Source organism: Suricata suricatta, chromosome 8, assembly GCF_006229205.1.
Source record: "Suricata suricatta isolate VVHF042 chromosome 8, meerkat_22Aug2017_6uvM2_HiC, whole genome shotgun sequence".
In the NCBI taxonomy this organism is placed as follows: domain Eukaryota; kingdom Metazoa; phylum Chordata; class Mammalia; order Carnivora; family Herpestidae; genus Suricata; species Suricata suricatta.
This window is the reverse complement of record NC_043707.1, coordinates 33,554,171-33,571,263: the sequence shown is the minus strand read 5'-3', so window position 1 is coordinate 33,571,263 and position 17,093 is coordinate 33,554,171. Positions and strand designations below refer to the sequence as shown.

Genomic DNA, 17,093 nt, shown 5'->3' with positions numbered 1-17,093 from the left:
GCGCCCACACGCAGAGCCTCGATTTCCTTTACACAAATTAGGGCATCACACGAAGGGAATCCTCTGAGCCGGTGAGCGCGCGCGGTGGGATGCTACCTCGGAACTTTGGTCCCTCTGACTTCTGGTATGGGGGGGGGTCCTTGCATGCTACGGATTTCTGATACTTTCGCTCTTCAGAAAGTGGAAAGAAAACAGGAATATTCAGGGGGCTACCATTGAAACCCATGAACATACAGGAAAACAGACTTTGATGATAATAGTGTGAGACCCGGCAGGGACAATAGTGTGAAATCTTTGGATTTCAAATGACACCAGTTCTTCCCTGTCTCTCCCTCCTTCGTGGACTCTGAAGCCCAAACGCACAGCAAAGGCACCAGATTTATCATCAGAAAGTCTAACTGGCTCAAGGGCACAGAAAATACACACACTCATAAACACACCAACACCAGCACACGCTCGGACACGTTTTCCATAACCAAATGCTAGAATAACTTAGGAAATCTGGTACACAACTGTTCAGTTAGGTCACTTATAACCTTTAAAACTTAAGCCTCGGAAGACTCACCATAAAAGGTTAATAGTTTTATCTACATACCTTGGCAATTTTTCCACCAGTAAAATTTGCAAACCGTTTCAGAGAAAGTGTAAGAACGTTAGAGGATCTGTGGATAGTGAACCTCTTCGAAGCTGGGACCATCTTTTTACACCTTGAAATGAGCAGACACAAAGGACTTAAGATTTACATATGTATGCATACACACACATGCACACTTTTGGTTAGTCTTCCCCTCGTTATTTCTCCGAAATATTTCCCACCAAACCTAAGAGAAAGATACTAGCTAAAAACACCATCATTCTCAACCAACAGTGAGAACACTAAAACTTATAATACAGGGGGAGGTTGCTCAATTAGCATCAAAGAAAAAAGGAAGCTATAACAATTTCCAAGAAGCCACACAGAAACTGATGATCTTAAAATTAGGTTAGTACAAACTTCTCTCAATCCAAAACGAACTGACATTTTCAGGCTCATACAACTCTCCGTAGACTAAGCCAGCTACAAAAAGAACAAAAGAATACCCGTGGAGGGTAAAACAAAGGAGAAGTGCCTACGGTCCTATGCAACTTCTCTTCTCACAAAACGAGTATTTTGTAATGGTTATCTACAACACCTGACTCTAAAGTGTAAATCTATTAAAACCTATGAAATAGGACCAGGCTCTCTTGACTTCATGGGCAACGAATAATCAAAACTAGAGGTTTCTAGCAGATATTACCCCAAATCCTGGGTAAGAACCAGAAAGAACCTTGACTACCTGAAGAGAGGGGGACTCCCACTCCATTACCACCTCCCTTGCCTGCCATGGACAGTTGCCCAGGCCATGCCTTCCCACGCGGCAGCTGCTGTGCGCCACCCCCGCCCCCCACTCCAGGCAAACCTGCCCAGGAAGGAGGCACTGTGTCTCCCAAGGGTGTCCTTCTTGAGACACCAAGCGCCATGGCCCTCAGAAAAGAGGGGCCCAGGGACGACTGGGTGGGTCAGTCGGCTAAGTGGCCAACTTGAGCTCAGGGTATGATCTCAGTTTGTGGGTTTGAGCCCCGCGTCAGGCTCTGTGCTGAGCGTTTGCTCAGAGCCTGGGGCCTGCTTCTGATTCTGTGTCTCTCCCTCTTTCTCTGACCCTCCCCTGCTCACCCTCTGTGTCTCTCTCAAAAATAAATAAACGTTAAAAAAGATTTTTTTAAAAAGAAAAGAGGGGCCCAGGCCCTTCCTGGGCAACAGCAAAGCTAACAGGAGTCTGGGGCCCCTCCCCCACCGCCCACACATGGGGCGTACTTGCTGCACTTGTATGCGTTTTCCCCGTCCAGCTGCTCGGGCTTCACGAACTGCTCCAGTGCCTTGTTCACACTCTGAGCAGCCTGGGGAGAGAAGAACAGCATCAGCGCCACAGTACCGAACACTGACACTCGACAGAAAGAAGGAAAAAGAAGACTCAGAGGTATGAAAGCAGATGGGAGTTTGTCGGGAAGAAGAACATTTCCTTTCATCACGATGTTCACTTCCGTACATGTACACCATCGACCATCTCCACTTGGTAAGAAACAAGCAGATCGAAGGGAACAGTATGTGAGGAGGTTGCTCGCTCGGCATCATTTAAGTTAGCACAAGACTGGAAGCACCGATGGGCGCCTGGGTGGCTCAGTCGGTTAAACGTCTGATTTCAGCTCAGGTCATGGTCTCAGAGTTTGTGAGTTCTAGCCCAGGGTCGGGCGCTGTGCTGACAGTTCAGAGCCTGCAGCCTGCTTTGGATTCTGTGTCTCCCTCTCTCTCTGCCCCTCCCCTGCTTGCACTCTGTCTCTCTCTCTGTCAAAAATAAAATAAAAACATTAAAAAAATTAAAAAAAAAAAAAAAAGCCTGGAAGCACCAGCCCGGAGCCAGGCAGCGGCACGCAGCGAGGCGGCCACACACCCAACTGAGTGGTCACTCTGGTTTGGGAGCATGGATAACACGCTCGGACCTGTTCACATCATGCCATTAAGAGCTCATCTTGAGGGATGGGACCTTCTATGAGTCCGCAGTGCTTCTCGCTGCTATGGTAAGCACACAGTACATTTCTAATCAGGAAAAATAACAGCTTAAAAAATAGGAGCTTAGAAAATGCAAGGAGCAAAAGAGTTTCTAAAAAAATAACCATCATCTAAATTGGGCTAACCCCGGCATCAGATTCTGGTTTTATCGTGATACATCCAGTGGAAAGTCGAAGGGCGAGAAGACTGAGCATTCTAAGTCTGTAAGATCCTCTCTGAATAAAGTCTCGGAATATTAAAATTCTCAATTTGTGTTTTCTAGCAAGTGTAGTCTAAGTTATAAATGAACTACAGACAAAGTTAGACAAAGTCTGGCTGCCTTCTCCTAACCTCAACTAGCAAACTTACCTTTATTTCCAACGTTATATCAAGATATGGATCGAATGTATCCGAGACACCTTTGCAATTTAAACACTTGACTGAAATAAAAATAAAATGCAAAGAATCAGCAAAGTGTAGTCATTACAGCGATACCAACTACTGAAATGCCAGAACACAAAAATACTACTTCAAAATAAAAAATTAAAACAAAGTACTTGTTTCTTTCAGATTGGGCGAACAACTGTAATACTACACACAGTGTGAGTCAGCATGTTGTGAATGCAGCCCACATATGCTGCTGGTTGGAGAGGGGACTGGTCCAACCTCCTGGAAGGACATGGCAGGACCAGGAAGGACATGGCAGGACCAGGATGTAAAAACACATGCCCTTTCGTGCAGAAATCCTAATCCTAAGAATTCATCCATCCTACTTATGTGCTTTTACATGAACATCAAGGCCTTGCACAGGGGGATTCAGTGACGCCAGTAAGAACAACAACAAAAGGTTAGAAACAACCTAAATGTCCACTGTTACATGAGGACATAAGTGGAATTCTACTTCTGCTGTGAAAGACTGTTACCACATGTACTGAAAGGGACAACGATTTCCAATGCTGAGAGAGAAATGAAAGAGGGGGGGACATACACCTGGGACAGGGCCTGGGAGGAGGGAGGCTGGGAATCTGGGCTGCATGGGACACACTTTGCATCGCTAACCTGTCCTCCTGCACTTTTTAAACCACATGCACGTATCACTTTACCAACTTTTAAATAAAACTTTACCTCTAGATCTTAGATATCCTCCAAATATCTGACAAACGAGTGTGGTGGCCTGGGTGTGTCTGTCTAATCTGAAAAACAAACAGTGATATGAGACAAGAGTTCCACAAAACTTACAGACGCTATGACCAAATTTTAAAAGCATGAGATTTCAAATAAGCCACAAAATAAAAAGACACCAGAAGGCGCGGTACCAGCGAGTAGTCTTGCTGGGCTCAGAACACAAGGAGGGTTTGGGGAGGGAGGGAGGGACAGAAAGAAGCAGGACAGTACTAAGAAAGGACTTGACAGTGAGGCGAGGCTGTGCCGCTGGGCAGTGCCCCCCCCCCCAGGTGACGGCAGGGGGTGGCTCTCCTCTCCTCTGGGGTCTGTCTCCAGAAAGCAGAGCCCGGCCGAGGCAGTGCCAGCAGAACAGATCTGCCAGGTGTGTTCAGGCAGCATTGAGTGGGTTGGGATCTGGTATCTAGTTAAATTTGCAATCTTCCTCTTGAGTCTGCTTTTAGATTTTAAGGAAGAAACTGTAGAAATTGGTAACTGACCAGAGTAAGATGCAGGGAACACACACACATTTCATAGGCTGGAGATGAGCAGAAAAAATGCTGAGCACAACTAGAAAGGAGAAGTGGTTAGCTTTAGGTCTGCAGAGGGACGCTGGTGCTCAGAAATTAAGTAACAGCAAAACCAATATCCAATTCCTGACATCTGCTATAAAATCCAAACTGTTACAGTGAGCATAGCTTTAAAATATTTTAACCATTTTATTTTTTTACACAGTACATTGGTTTTTTTTAAGTTTATTTCATTTATCTTGAGAGTGTGTACACATGCGTGGGAGGGGGGTGCGGTAGGAGTAGCAGAGAGAGAGGGAGAGGGAGAATTCTAAGCAGGCTGAGCACTGCCAGCACAGAGCCTGACATGGGGCTCAAACTCATGAACTGTGAGATCATGACCTGAGCTGAAATCAAGAGTCAGACGCTTAAATGACTGAGCCCCCTTGGCAGCCCTGACCATTTTAAAATAATGGAAGTCACGTAAAGAAGAGGCAGTGCGAAGTCAAAAGTGAAGCAAACACAGAGCCCTGCACATCCACTGGAAAAGGCACCACTGGACTCGAGTAAGCCAGTGAGTGGAGGGAAGAAATAGCTGGTGCTCTGCTGTACTCACTTATTGCTGCCATTCAAGCATGCTTTTTGCATAGCATCAACGGTGTACTGAAGGAATTCGTGGGCATCCTCCTGGTTTCCAAAGCGGAAGTGCCTAGCTATGCCTGTAAAGTTTAAGACACAGCTTTATGATCACATACAGTATGCCTTGGTTGTCCCCCCCCGCCCCCCGCCCCCCGCAACCTCCGCCGCAGACCTTCTAGCCTGTGACCATTTGTCGGTTAGAAAGCACCTGACTAACACAAACTACCCCAAGAAGGGCTGGGGCCAGGCCCCTGAAGACCATTACAAGTGCATGTGGGCTAGGGCTCCTGAGAGCCTGGAGACTCTGGGTCGTCAGCAAGTTAATAAAATCATACTTGAGTAAATTCAACCTTGGCTGTATGGTCTCAAAAATTTATTCAAAATGTTATGTTAGTGCCCACAATCTTAAACTTGGTGCTAGGGCTCCCTAAGAGAATTCACGGCAAACATAAATGTCAGAACCCATCTCGATTCCGTTCCGAGAACCCACAGAACGCCCTGCAACTCTGTTACCCAGCAGCCCTGCAGCCCTGTTTCTAACTGAGCAGCTGTGAGACAAAATGACAGAAGGAAATGCAAGAGAATAAACAATGTCACAAAAAAGCATTAACAAAGCAATTTCTATAGGTGAATATATAGAAATATAAATTAGCCAGAGTCTGATGAAATTGTCAGTGCTCTGCTAGTTCTGCCTACAGGAATGGCACTCTCATGCCCGCACCACCCATGTCAGGGCCATGTGAGTTCACGAATATGGGTGCACGGAAACAGCAGCGACCTTTTCTTAAAGTCTAGCTTTAAAAATATGAATCGCTCTTTATATATACAAAATTAAATAAAATTACCCCTGGCTAATATTCTGCCGGGATCCAACACTGTTAAAAAAATGTTTGCACTGACTCCTCTGGCCTGTTACGATGCCAAGGGCCAATGGAACACCTCTTAATCTTGAGCAGTTTTTTAGGCAAAAGGATTATAGATTGTCACTATATAATTATCCACCCCTGTAATTACCCAGCTAGATTCCAGATTAACAGTTAGGGTTTCTTTTTTATTTGCATGCATTTTTTTCTTCTCAGAGTTAATTAAGATGATGTAAAAGTTTACTGCAAAAACACATAGAAAGTGCATTAAAAATTTCACTCACCCTATCAGGGTCATTATAATGCAAGAGAAAATTTTAAAGTCATTTAAAAATTAAATAGAAAAAGTAAACTTTATCTACAAATTTGCTGAGTTACAGTTTAAATGTTGCTTTAAGAGTATAATTAACTTTATTTTGATAATTCCTGACACTATAGTTTAATGCTCATTCACTGAGTTAAAACTAATTCAAAAATATTTAAAGAAACCTGTGACACAATATTATAGTATAACTCAGCATAGAAATCCAACTATCTAGGAGAAAAAAAAATATCAATGTCAGACTTACCAATGATTTTAAGAAACTGAGTTTAAGAAATTTGAATTTGCTCATACTAAACTGAATACTTGATTACACTGTCATCTTTTAGGGTTTCAAAATGTGTTTCTATACTAAACTTTTTACTAAAAATTTGTTATGAATTAAAGATATATCCAAGTTTGATAAAATGTTTGTTTTCTGCAATATACCAGGGGCTCATCTTTGACCAGCTGGGCCATTAAGACCAATTACCTAATAAATACTAAAATCAACTACTAGAGACGATACTTACGCCGCATCTCATTAATGACAAACATCGGCTTAATAACATCCCCAGGATTACTGAGGGCCTGGGTGATATGTGCTTGCATTGTACACATCATACAAAATCCTTCTGCGTGACCTGGAAGACAACAGATGATAATCCTCCAAATTAGCAAAATATGGCTATATAGACATCATGGACTACTTTAAATAAAGGGCACACTCCTGAAATGAATTAATGACAATGGCTACTATATGTCATACTTTGAGCTACCTACATTCATTTGTTCTCATGTAATTCTCCAACAAGCCTAAGTGATCAGTATATAATGGCTCAATTTCATAAGAGGAAAACAGACTCATAGAGTTAAAATTTTGCCCAAGGTCAAATAGTTAAGTAGATGACACATACTGAACTCAAACTTCTTCTTCACTTTCAAAGCTTGTGCTTGTAACTACTCTTTATACCGGGAAAAACAGGTTTTCTCTTATACTATCATTTGTCTCAAACAGTAAAAAGACTCTCCATACAAGAGATTCAAAGCCTTTCTGTGAATATTCTGGTCTTGTTGGACACGTACAGGGGTCTCTGTTGCATATTCTTCTTTTTTACAACTTCTAAAAAATGTGAAAACCATTCTTAGCCCACGACTGACTGGTGCTACTGGTATCCCGTGAGTAGAGGCCACATGTGCTGCTAACCATACTACAAACAGCCCAGGCCAGCCCCACAACAAAGCATTATCTGGTTCCAAACATCAATAGTGCTGAGATTGAGAAACTCGGCCTTAAACTAAAGTCCGCTCAGAACCTGCCTAACAAAGCTTTAAAAGCCTTGAAAGGTTCAAGCCATTTCCAACTGACAGAGCTGTGTCCCAAAATAAAGTTCAAAAATATTTACAGGAATTAAAAAAAAAAAACTGTCAGCACCTGAAAACATAAAATTCTAATTAAAGACTACAAGACATGCAAAAATGCAGGCATGACCTGGAGAAAATAAACAGACCCAGAAATGGCACAGACAATAGAATCAAGACACAAAGACATTAAAAAATATATGTACATTCATGTGTTCAATGAGGTAGAAAAAAGCAAAAGCATCTTAGAAGGAGCCATGGAAACTGATCCAAATGTACTTTACAGGTGAAAGGTAGAATCTCTGAGATGAAAAACACAGATGAGATTAACAACAGATCAGACAGAAGAGAAAACATCAGTGAACGTGAAGACTTAGCAACAGAAATCATTCATAATGAAACACATACACGCACAAATTCAAAACAGCAACAAAAAGATAAGCATTATCAGTGAGCAGTAGGACTCCAAGTTAGTCCCTAAATATACCTATGACTGGAGTCTGAAGGGACAGAACAAATATTTCAGGGAACAATGACAGTCTACAGAGAGCACAAGGGCAATTTTTAGAGTGACGCTACAGTTTTGTTTCCTAAAAAGGTGGTTTGCATGAATCTGTACTGTGTTAAAATTCACTGAGCTGTGCACCAAAAACATTTAACACTACTCTAATGACAAAAATAAAAAAATTTTTAAATGACTAGAAATCATACAAATTTGAAACAGTAAGTCCCAAACAGAAAAAGACATGAAAAAGCTACACAAAAAACACTCAGACTGATTAGGACAGTGATAAAGACAGCATCATAAAAGCACTTAGAAAAACAAACAAACAAACAAACAAACAAACATGTATATAGAAACAAAGGTAAAACTGACAGCAAACTTCTTGTCAGAAACAACACAAGACAGCAAACAGTGCAGTAACATCTTTCAGGTATTGGAAGAAAAATATTCTTCTCACATTGTATAGAATACAGAATTCTATACCCCATAAAAACATCTTTCTAAAACAAAGATGAGACTTTCACTTCTGGGAAGACAGAGTAGTTCTTTCCCCTATTCCTCTGTGAAACACAAAAGCCCTGGACATTGTCTGTAAAACAAGCATAGGAAGGCATGAAAGAGAGAGAGGAAAAGACAAGCTAGCAACTGTGGAACCCAAAGAATAACACCATGGCAAGTTCCCTGGGTTTTATTTGTGTCTCATATAGTCCAGAGCTGAAGAAGCCAACAACGTGGAAACACCAACAAACAGAACAAAGCCCCAATGAAAGCCTGCTTTCTGTAGCCAAAAGACCAGGAAAAGGGAGGCTTGGCAAGATAAAACACTTTGAGACAGTAATTCTCTATTCTAGCCACACACCACAGAAAAACAATGCTGCCCCCCCCCCAATACCCCTAGGCCAGCAAGGCCAAGTAGGCAGCCTAAACTTCTGCTTGCCAGGCCGTAATGAGGCACCAAACCCACCCACGTGGAGAGGTGTTAGAAAAGATGGAGTAGGAGCTAGAACTTTCATCCATGTGGAATGATAACAATCACATCCCATCCCATGGCAAAGATCAGGGGAGGAGCCTGGACTTCTGTGCCACCCCCTGGTAGTGAAGACGACTCCCTCCAATTCTCTACTGGGACAGTTTCAGAATCAGGTCTTTCATTATCACTCAGTGGTCCAAAGCTGCTGTGATATCAGTGGAGACCAAGCAGAGAACAGGAACAAGGAGCCCCAACCTGCCGCTACCCCCATGCCCCATGAGTGTCAATGGAGACTGAGTAGGGAGCCTGGACTTCTACCTCAACCTAAGACTACTTCCTTTGCCAGGGTGTTATCACAGAAATCCAGATGAGGCAATCATTAGATAAGATCCACATAAAATTTGTAACATAAAAAATTTCCAGGTTTCAACTGAAAATCACTCATCATTTCTCAAATGAGTGGAAAAAAATAAAGAAATGCCCACACTGAGATGATAGAGATGCCAGAATTATCTAACAAAGGTTTTAAAGAAGCCAGGATAAAAATGGCTCAACTGATGACACACACATTAGAAACAAATGAAAAATATAGAAAGACTCAACAAAGAAATAGGAGATATAAAGAACCAAATGGAAACTTTACAAACAAAAAATACAATAATCAACATAAACTCAGTGGATAAGCTAAACAGAAGAATAGAGATTACAGAAGGGAAAAAAATCTGTCAACATGAAGACAGAACAACAGAAATTACCTCCTCTGAACAACAGAGAGAAAACAGACTTGGGGGGGGCGGGGGATGAAGAACAGAGCCTCAGGGACCTGTGGGACTCTAAGAAAGCCATGTTGCACACATGTCATCAGACTCTCAGAAGGAGAGAAGAGACTAAGCAGGGCTGAAAAAGTATTACAAGAAAGGAAGGCTGAAAATTTCCCAAATTTGGTAAAAGATAAAAGTCTTTAGATTCAAGAAGCTGAGCAAACCCCAAACAGGAAAACAACAAAGAAACCTATCCCAAAATATAACTAAACTTCTGAAAACTAAAGACAGAATCTTGAAAGCAGTGAAAGAAAACAATACTTTACCTATAAAAGTGTGTGTGTATGTGTGTATGTGCGTGTAATAAACAAAAGAAAAATGACAAACTTCAGATAAAAAATGGTGGAAGTCAGAGGAACTGGAACAATTTTCAAGGTCTGAAAGAAAAGGGCTATCAGCCCAGAATCCTACACACGTGGAAATACCCTTCAGGAATGAAGGCAAAATCAAGACATTCTCAGATGAAGCAAAACTAAGAAAAATTGTTACCAGTATACATACCCTAAAAGAATGACTAAAGGAAACTCTCTCAACAAAAAGGAAACGATTTTTTAAAAAAGAATCCCTGGAACATCAAAAAGGAAGAAAAAAATAGTAACCAAAAATAAAGGCAAATATAATAGGCTTTCTTTTTCTTCAGGTTCTAACTTATGTGATGGTAAAAACAAAAATTCTAACACTGTCACTGATATGGTTCTAAATATAAGTGGACGAAATATTTAATTACATGACAACTAGGGGAGACAAAAGAGACGTAGAAGGTTTCTACACTTACCTTTATTTGGCAAAATGACAACACCAGTAGGCGCTGGTAAATTATGTGTATGTAATGCAAATCTAGAGCCACCACTAAAGAGAGTACATACACTCAAAAATGTTAAAAATAAATCAAAACAGAATTCTAAAAAATAAATATTCAAGTAACCCCCAGAAAGGCAGGGATTAGAAAACAAAGAGAACAGGAAACAAAATAACAGACTTAAGTCCCGATTTGTCAATAAGCTTAAATGTAAATATTCTGAACACATCAATAAAAAAACCCAGATTAAGAAAGTAGATGGGACACCATGACTTGGTCATAGAACACCTACAAGGAACTCACTGCAAGTGTAATTAATACAGGCAAGCTGAAAGAGAAAGGATGGAAAGAGATAGGTCATGCAAACATTAACTTAATGAAAACAGGAATGGCTGTATTAATAGCAGATAAAGCAGACTTCAGAACAAGGAAAACAAGGGGCGCCTGGGTGGCTCAGTCGGTTAAGTCTCCGACTTCGGCTCAGGTCAGATTTCACGTTTGTGGGTTCGAGCCATGCGTCAGGCTCTGTGCTGACAGCTAGCTCAGAGCCTGGAGCCTGCTTCCGGTTCTGTGTCTCCTTCTCTCTCTGCCCTTCCCCCTCTCATGCTCTGTCTCTCTCTGTATCAAAAATAAATAAAACATTAAAAAAAATTTTTTTAAAAAGAACAAGGAAAACTACCAGAGGAAAGGACATTACCAAAAAGTCATCCAAAAAATTATATATATACATATTTATGGCAATCCTAAATATATTTGTACCAAACAACGAAGCTGCAATATACATGAACTGAACTCTGATGGAACTGAAAACAAACACAGAGAAATCTACAACTAGAGCTGGAAACCTCAACATCCTTCTGTCAATAAATGAATAATTAGAAAATCAACAAGAGTAAAGAACTCAACAATATCATCAGCCAATGGGATACAGGTAATTTATAGAACACTCCAGAAAACAGCATGATACAAATTCATTTCAAGCATTCATGGAACATATACGTAGACCATATCCTGGGACACAAAACAAACCTCAAAAAATTTAAGAGCAGGGAACCTGGGTGGCTCAGTCAGTTGAGTGTTGAACTTAGGGGTTCAGGTCATGATCTCACGGTTTTTGAGCTGGAGCCCAGACTGGGCTTGCTGCTGTCAGTGCAGAGCCTGCTTTGGATGATCCTCTGTTGCCCACCCCCCACCCCTCTCCTGCTTGTGCACATCTGCTCGCTTGCTCTCCCTCCCTCTCTCTCAAAAAAAAAAAAAAATAATAATAGTACATGAAAACATTTTAAGAGAATAGAAATAATATACTATTATAATAACATAATAGGTTTTCTACCACACTGTACTCATACTAGAAATTAGAAAAAGATAACAGAAAAATCAATGAATACTTGGAAACTAAGTAGCATGCTTCTATACAGTCCACAGATCAAAAAATAAATCTCAAGGGGAATTTAAAAATTCACTGAACTGAATGAGAAGACAACCTATCAGAGACATAGAGACACAGCTAAAGCACTGCTGAAAGGGAAACGTACAGGAATTGCCAATATCAGAAACAAAACCAAGGGTTTCAATACAGACTCTGCAGATATCAATAATCAAATTTGTAATTTAAAAACTCTGAAAAAGGAAATCACCAGGCCAAGATAGCTTCACTGATAAATTCTACCAAATGTTTAAATATGAACCTACATCAATTCTACACAATCTCTTCAAAAATACAGAGGAGTTAATATATCCCAAAATCATGTTTTATAAAACTAGTATTACCCTGATAGTGAATCAGATATGGTACAAAACCAGAAAATTACAGACCAATATCTCTCATGAATAGAGATGTAAAATTCCTTAATAAAATATTACAAGTAAAATTCAGCAAAATTTAAAACTAATTACACATCACAGGAGAGAGGGGAAGATGGCGTGGAGCAGGAGGACCCTACGCTCCGCTCGCCCCACAAATCCAAGATAACTAACAAGTCATCCTAAACACCCTAGAAATTGACCTGAGGACAATTTCTTCAGCACAAACTCCACAACTGAAAGTAGAGGAGAGGCCACCTGAAGAAGGCAGGAAGAGCAGAGATGCAGACTGGTAGAGACGATGTGGCTCCTGCAAAGGGGAGGCAGCTGCACTCACAGAAAAGGGCAGGGCAAGAGACATGCTGGCACACAGGACAGCTCGGGGGAAGGGTCCCCATAGCAATCGGCTTGGAAAGCAAAAGGTTCCAAATTTCATGAGTTCTTATAACCAGGGGGGTGTAAAGCCTGAAGTTTTAAAGGTCAGAGTACGTGGCTCTGGTAAAACTCAGAAGACACTGGTGCTGCTCTTAGAGAAGACAGACCTACAACATGGAAACAAGATCTGAAGAGTGCAGGGGGCACACAGTAGAGAAGTTAGCTGCTCATCGCAGAGCATGTCCTAGACAAAGAGTGTTCACAGAGACCCCCCAGCAGCACTTCCTTCCCTCTGCCCCTCAGCATAAACGAGGACCCACGTGTGGGAGCCAGGGCAGCACCAACACTCACTACCTAACACGCTTATGCTAAGCCCCACCCCCATGCTCTGGAAGAACCTCCCTTCCCAGTCACACTTGCCACACTCCCAGTGCAGCAGGTCCCTCTCCTAGAAGACCGACCTAAACTCCTCCCAACCTCCATCTCCCCACCCAGGAGATTTTCAAGGCCTTGGTTCTGGGTGGCAGCAACAACAGGTCTCATTTTACAAGCAGATCAGGGCACACCTAGTTAAAACTCACCACATTCAGGCCAGGGACCGATCACTGCCCTCAACAGGCAAAAAGAATCTCTGCAGACAACTGGCCTGAAAGATAAAGTGGCCAAAATACAACAGCAGAGCACACATAGCTCACACTGGAAACACTCCTGGAAGCGCCAGGCCTTGGGGAACAGGAGATACTACATGACCTCTTCTTCATAAAGCCACTACCCTCAAGAACCAGGAACCACATATCATTTTCCTACACACAGAAATAAGCACAAGGACTTAGACAAAATGAGAAGACAGAGCAATTTGCCCCAGATGAAAGAACAGGATGGTCATGGCCAGAGATCTAAATGGAACAGTTATAAGTAGCATGCCTGATAGAGTATTTAAAGCAATGATCATAAGGGTACTTGCTGGACTTGAGAAAAGAGTGGAAGACATCAGTGAGACCGTTAACACAGAGATAAGGAGTAACATAACAGAGAGAAAGGGCTCAACAAACGAAATGAGGAACATGCTTGATGGAATAAACAGGAGGCTGGAAGAAGCAGAGCAACAAATTAATGGCCTAAAGGAGTAATGAAAAGTTATCAAGCTGAACAAGACAGAAAAAAGAATTATGCAAAACAAGAATAGGCTTAGTGATTTCAGTGACTCCATCAAAGGTAACATTCATATTACAGGGACCCCAGAAGAAGAGAAAAAAGGGGACAGAGAATTTTTGAAGAAATAATAGCTGAAAATGTCCCTAATCTGGGGAAGGAAATTGATATCCAGATCAAGGAGGCACAGAGAACCCCCAACAGTATCAACAAAAGCAGATCCACACCAAGACATTCTGTAATGGCAAAATATAGTAATAAAGAAAAAATATTAAAAGAAGCAAGACAAATGAAGGCAGTTACATACAAAGGAAATCCCATAAGGCTACCAGCAAATTTTTCAGTAGAAACTTTCCAAGCCGGAAAAGAGTGGCATGATATATTTAAAGTGCTGAATGGGAAAAATCTGCAGCCAAAAATACTCTATCTAACAAGGCTACCATTCAGCACAGGAGGAAAGAGTTTCCAGACAAAACAAAAACTAAAGGAGTTAGTGGCCATTAAAACAGCCCTACAAGGAGTATTAAAGGGGACTCTTTGAGGGGAAAGGAAAGACCAAAAATGACAATATGAAGGTAGGAAGCACAAAAACAGTAAAAATGAATATTTCTGTAAAAAATCAAGGAACTAACAAAAGGATGTAAAATATGACACCATATACCTAAAACATGAGAAAGAAAGGAGCAAAGGATGGGTTCAAACTTAAACAATCATCAATGTGATAAAGACTGCCATATGTGGAAGATGTTATACACAAATCTACTGACAACCACGAATCAAAAATCACTAATAAATATGCAAAAAATAAAGAAAAATCCAAATATATCACTAAAGAAAACCAGCAAATCATGAAAGAGAGAAAGACAAGAAAGAATCAGGGAAAATCTTCAGAAACAACCACAAAAAAAGTAAAAATAAATACATATCTCTCAATAATTGCTTTGAATATAAGTGGACTAAACACTCCAATTAAAAGACATAGGGTGGGGGCGCCTGGGTGGCTCAGTCGGTCAAGCCTCCAGCTTCGGCTCAGGTCAGATCTCACATCCGTGGGTTCGAGCCCCGCGTCAGGCTCTGTGCTGACAGCTAGCTCAGAGCCTGGAGCCTGCTTCTGGTTCTGTCTCCTTCTCTCTCTGCCCCTCCCCCTCTCATGCTCTGTCTCTCTCTGTATCAAAAATAAATAAAACATTTAAAAAAATAAATAAAAGACATAGGGTGAAGAGGTGCCTGGGTGGCTCAGTCGGTTAAATGTCCGACTTCAGCTCAGGTCATGATCTCAAGGTTCGTGGGTTCGAACTCCACATCAGGCTCTCTGTGGACAGCTCAGAGCCTGAAGCCTGCTTTGGATTCTGTCTGTCTGTCTGTCTTGTCTCTCTTTCTGCCCCTCCCCTGCTCATGTGCATGCGTGCACTCTCTCTCTCTCAAAAATAAACATTAAAATAAATAAAAATAAACCATAATAAAGAGAACAATCCAATTATAAATATTTATGCACCCAACATGCAAAGTACCCAAATATATAAAACAGTTAATAACAAAAATAAAGGAACTAATTGATAATAATACAGTAATAGGAGGGGACTTTAACACCCCGTTGATATCAATGGACCGATCATCTAAACAGAACACCCACAAGGAAGCAAAGGCTCTGAATGACACTGGACCAGATATATTTAACAAGTATATTCATAACATTCCATCCTAAAGCAGAATACATATGCAAGTGCACATGGGTCGTTCTCCAGAATAGATCACATATTAGCCCACAAAACAACCCTCAACAAATTCAGGAAGACTGAAATCATACCATGCATCTTTTCTGACCAAACACTATGAAACTACAAGTCAACCACAAGAAAAAATCTGGAAAGACCACAAATACATGGATTAAAGAACATCGTACTCAACAATGAAAGAGTCAACCAGGAAATCAAAAGAAATAAAAAAGGTGGGGCACCTGGTTGGCCAATCAGTTAAGTGACTCTAGATTTCAGTTCAGGTCATGATCTCATGGCTTGTTAGACTGAGCCTTGCGTCAGGCTATGGGCTGACAGCATGGAGCTTGCTTCAGATTCCCTCTCCACCTCTCTCTCTGTCACTCTCCTACTTGTGTATGCACACACATTCTCTCTCAAAATAAACATTCAAAAAATTTTTTAATTAAAAAGTAGATGGAAACAAATGAAAATGAAAACATAATGGTCCAAAACCTTTCAGATGCAGCAAAAGCACTTCTAAGAGGGAAGATTTCAGCAATATAGGCTTATCTCAAGAAGCAAAAAACAAATCTCACACAACTTAACCTTGCACCTAAAGAAGAAGAAAAACAACAAACAAAATGTAAAACCAGCAAGAGGAAGGAAATAATAAAATAAGTCATACAGAAACTAAAACAATAATAAAATGGGTCAATGAAACCAAGAGCTGCTTCTTTAAAAAAAAAATCAATAAAATTGATAAACCTCTACCCAGACTTAACAAGAAAAAAAAAAGAGAGAGAGAGAGAGAGAGAAAATGAGAGTGGATAAACAACCAGCACTACAGAAATACAAACAAATGCAAAAGAATATTATGAAAAATTATGTGTCAAGAAATTGAACAATCTAGAAGAAATGGATAAATTCCTAGAAACATATAAACTACCAAAACTGAAAGATGAAGAAATAGAAAACTTGAACAGACCAGTAATCAGCAATTAAACTGAATCAGTAATCAAAAAGCTCCAAACAAACCAAAGTCCAGGGCCAGACGGCTTCACAGGCAAATTCTACCAAACATTTAAAGAATTAATACCTATTCTTCTCAAGTTATTCTTAAAACTAAAAAAAGGAAGAAAAACTCCTAAACTTATTCTATGAGGTCAGCAGTACCCTGATATTACAACCAGAGAAAGACTCCATTAAAAAGAGAACCACAGGCTAATAATCCTGATGAACATGGATGCAAAAATCCTCAATAAAATACTAGCAAACTGAATCCAACAATACATTTAAAAAAATCATTCACCACAGGAACATCTGAGTGGCTCAGTCAGTTGAGCGTCTGACTTTGGCTCAGGTCATGATCTCATGGTTTGTGAGTTCAAGCCCCACACTGGGCTCTGTGCTGACAGCTTAGAGCCTGAAGTCTGCTTGGGATCTGATGTCTCCCTCCCTCTCTCTGCCCCTTCCTTGCTCATGCATGTGTGCACATGCGCTCCCTCTCTCTCTCAAAAATAAATCTAAAAAAACATTTAAAAAATCATCCACCACAATTGAGTGGGATTTA

General features: G+C 40.9%; 1 protein-coding gene across 2 annotated transcripts in view; it reads right to left on the bottom strand.

The window, feature by feature from the left end:
- USP42 (ubiquitin specific peptidase 42) overlaps window positions 1–17,093 on the bottom strand; it is a 46,593-nt gene that overhangs the window by 12,314 nt on the left and 17,186 nt on the right. For both annotated transcript variants that reach the window (XM_029948178.1, XM_029948177.1), the window contains 6 exons: window positions 6,573–6,683; window positions 4,853–4,955; window positions 3,692–3,759; window positions 2,936–3,006; window positions 1,835–1,917; window positions 596–707 (listed from right to left, as the gene is read on the bottom strand). In XM_029948178.1, coding sequence (XP_029804038.1) covers window positions 596–707; window positions 1,835–1,917; window positions 2,936–3,006; window positions 3,692–3,759; window positions 4,853–4,955; window positions 6,573–6,683 — 548 coding nt within the window. The remainder of the gene's footprint in view (window positions 1–595; window positions 708–1,834; window positions 1,918–2,935; window positions 3,007–3,691; window positions 3,760–4,852; window positions 4,956–6,572; window positions 6,684–17,093) is intronic.